This window comes from Sinocyclocheilus anshuiensis, unplaced genomic scaffold (assembly GCF_001515605.1).
Source record: "Sinocyclocheilus anshuiensis isolate Anshui unplaced genomic scaffold, SAMN03320099.WGS_v1.1 scaffold471, whole genome shotgun sequence".
NCBI lineage: Eukaryota > Metazoa > Chordata > Actinopteri > Cypriniformes > Cyprinidae > Sinocyclocheilus > Sinocyclocheilus anshuiensis.
In genome coordinates, this window is record NW_015549588.1 from 505,160 (window position 1) to 508,017 (window position 2,858).

Below are 2,858 nucleotides of genomic sequence, written 5' to 3' on the forward strand. Positions count from 1 at the left end.
ATATAATATAATTTAATGTGGTCTTGTTGAATAAAAAAATATACATATATAAAATAAAATAAAAATTTCCACTTACCCCTTTAATTAAAGGAAGTGAAAGTTAAGTAAAGGCGGTTCCATCTGTCACATGTCTCCTCAGATCTGTCGACGGATGAATGGTATCCGCTTCACCAGCTGTAAAAGTGCCAAAGACAGGACGTCCATGTCAGTGACACTGGAGCAGTGCTCTCTGCTGAGGGACGAGCACCAGCTCAATAAAGATTACTTTGTGCGAGCTCTGGACTGCATGCGGAGGTAAGTACCAGCCATTTCTGCGTAGATCTGTTCTCCTCATATGTGCATGCATTATAGGAATAGTTCACCCAGAAATGACAATTTGCTGAAACTTTACTCGCACTCAGGCCATCCAAGATGTAGATGAGTTTGTTTCTTCATCAGGAGTAAATTACATTTTACAATATATTAACATAAAAAGCAGTTATTTTAAATTGTAATAATATTTCACAACATTTCTGTTTTTACTGTATTTTGGATCCAATAATTGCAGCCTTGGTGAGCATATGAAACATCTTTTAAAAACCATTACAAAATTATGGTATTATGGAAGTGCACTGTGTTAATATGGATGCATTGTGTGAGTGCAAGTGAGTCCAAGGAAGCTGTGGGAACATGCTGGTATTGACAGAGTTTGGAAATGTAACCTGTTTTTGTCCCAGAGACCGTTACACTGTCGAGGTGCCTCTCCCACATCATGCCTTCCAAACGCTCCCGGATGAGCTGCGCCAGGGCAAGCCGCTGCGCGTGCTCCCCGTGCTCTTCAATGTGGGCATCAACGAGCAACAAACCATCGCTGAGAGGTACAAGCACTGACTGATAGAAGTGGAATTCAATCCCTACAAGCATAAATGCTCAGTGAAGCGTGTCTGAGCTGGAACATGATGCTTGTGCTCTCTGTGTGTCTCCCCCTCAGATTTGGTGATATATCTTTACAGGAGAGAATAAACCAGAAGAACTTCGAGATTCTTGAAGGTTACTATAAATCCTTAACCAACACGCTGCCATCTGAATGTAAGTTCATCATTCGAGAAACTGAGCTTTTTATATTGCATTTAGTCATTCATCAGTTACTTTTATTCAAACATTGGGAACAATATATTTAGAAACTAGTTATCAACTTGGTATTGTGCACTGCAAAAATGATTGATGTTGATATTAAAGTTGCAAAAAAAAAACTTTTCACTTTCTTTAGTCAGAAGTCAAAAAGAGCTTTATTGTCAAGTATGTTTGCACATACAAGGAATTTGTTTTAGTGTCACATGCTTCCAGTACACAGAGACAACAACACACAGATAATAAAAAACACGCATATGTATATATAAATAAACAAAATATTGAAAAATAAACATTTCTGCAACATTCTTACTATTTCTCAACATTCTTTTAATTTATTACATTTATTTCTTTTAATTTTGAGGATGAACTGAGAGTCACCCATAATAAAAAAAAAAAAGATTAATACTGAGACTGTCATGTTTCAACTCAAATTAACTACTGTAACTGTAAAAAAAAAAAAAATAGATTTACATTTTATTATAATGGGACTTTTATCAAAAATTTTAACATTTATACAAGATATTTATAATGTTACAAAAGATTTTTCTGTTAAATTATTTTAAATAAATGCATTTGAATTAGAAAATTTGAGTGTGTGTGTGTGTGTGTGTACATATATATACAGTATATATATTTATATATATATACACACACATTATAAATCTTTGATAGTGGGCTGATAAAGAGATTTAAATCAAATCAGGAAAATGTTTTAATATATTTTCATATTGAAGTCTACATTTATCACTTAAATTTTGTTATTTAAATTTTGTTATTATGTGTTTGTTATTTCTGAAAACGAAAAAACAAAAAGCCTACAGTCGACTGATTTTGTTTTTTAGACCAACTTCTGACAATGGGCATTCATGCGACACTTCTGCAGTGTCTGTGTCGAGCGCAGCGTCTCATGTTTAAAGGATTTGAGTGCAGGAATTTATTGTTCTCTGATATGTCAATCACGTCTATGGAGTGTGACGGCTCTAGATGATGAATGCTCCCAGCAGACGAATGCCAAGCTGCATCGCAGCATGTCACATCTTGTCTTCTTTCCATCTGCCTGTTTATCAGAAAAATAACATGTCCCCAGACTTTTCAATCTCATCTTTAGTGCTTGTCGATACAGGGACAAACAAGCCCTCTTTAAACCTGTTAATGCATGACATCTCAAGTGTCTGCTCTTTTTCTCTCTTCTTTCCGAAGGCCTGCCATGTTTTCAGACACAGACAGACATCAAGGAACTGCTCGACACCCTCGGCCAGAATGTAGTCACCAAGAAGAGAAAGAACGTGGAGATCCTGTGGCTTGCGGGAATGGTGAGGCTGAGTTTGAGGTCATGGAGTCTGCAGGAAGTGTGTGCAATTTGTTTCGTAACCTCACATTTGGGAAACATTGGGTTGCTGAACGAGCATTCAAATCAGTGTTCTGTGAGGGTCAGCATTTCAAGTAAGAGATTGTAATCTTTAACATGAGTTTCAAGAGAGTAATTACTGGCTTATAAAATGTAGCACTTTTGGTCTTTTGTTTGTGTGACCAATATATACACAACCATTGAAATGTTTGGGGGTAAGTAAGGGGTAAATTTTGTCTTGTTTTGTTTTATTTTATTCAACAAGGCCACATTAAATTGACATAAGTGACAGTAAATACATTTATAATGTTACAAAAAAATGTTGATTTTTTTTTTTTTTCAAAGAATGGTGTTCTTTTGTACTTTCTGTTCTTCAAATAATACTGTATTTTTGATC

General features: G+C 35.4%; 1 protein-coding gene and 1 long non-coding RNA gene across 7 annotated transcripts in view; both read left to right on the forward strand.

Annotated features, from left to right (window-relative positions):
- LOC107657998 (type II inositol 3,4-bisphosphate 4-phosphatase-like) overlaps positions 1–2,858 on the forward strand; it is a 175,434-nt gene that overhangs the window by 163,568 nt on the left and 9,008 nt on the right. For all 6 annotated transcript variants that reach the window (XM_016446372.1, XM_016446371.1, XM_016446370.1 and 3 more), the window contains one exon: positions 140–294. In XM_016446372.1, coding sequence (XP_016301858.1) covers positions 140–294 — 155 coding nt within the window. The remainder of the gene's footprint in view (positions 1–139; positions 295–2,858) is intronic.
- Positions 720–2,420, forward strand: LOC107658000 (uncharacterized). Its single transcript, XR_001630737.1, has 3 exons — positions 720–857; positions 971–1,068; positions 2,314–2,420. It is a non-coding gene; the product is annotated as an uncharacterized LOC107658000 (long non-coding RNA).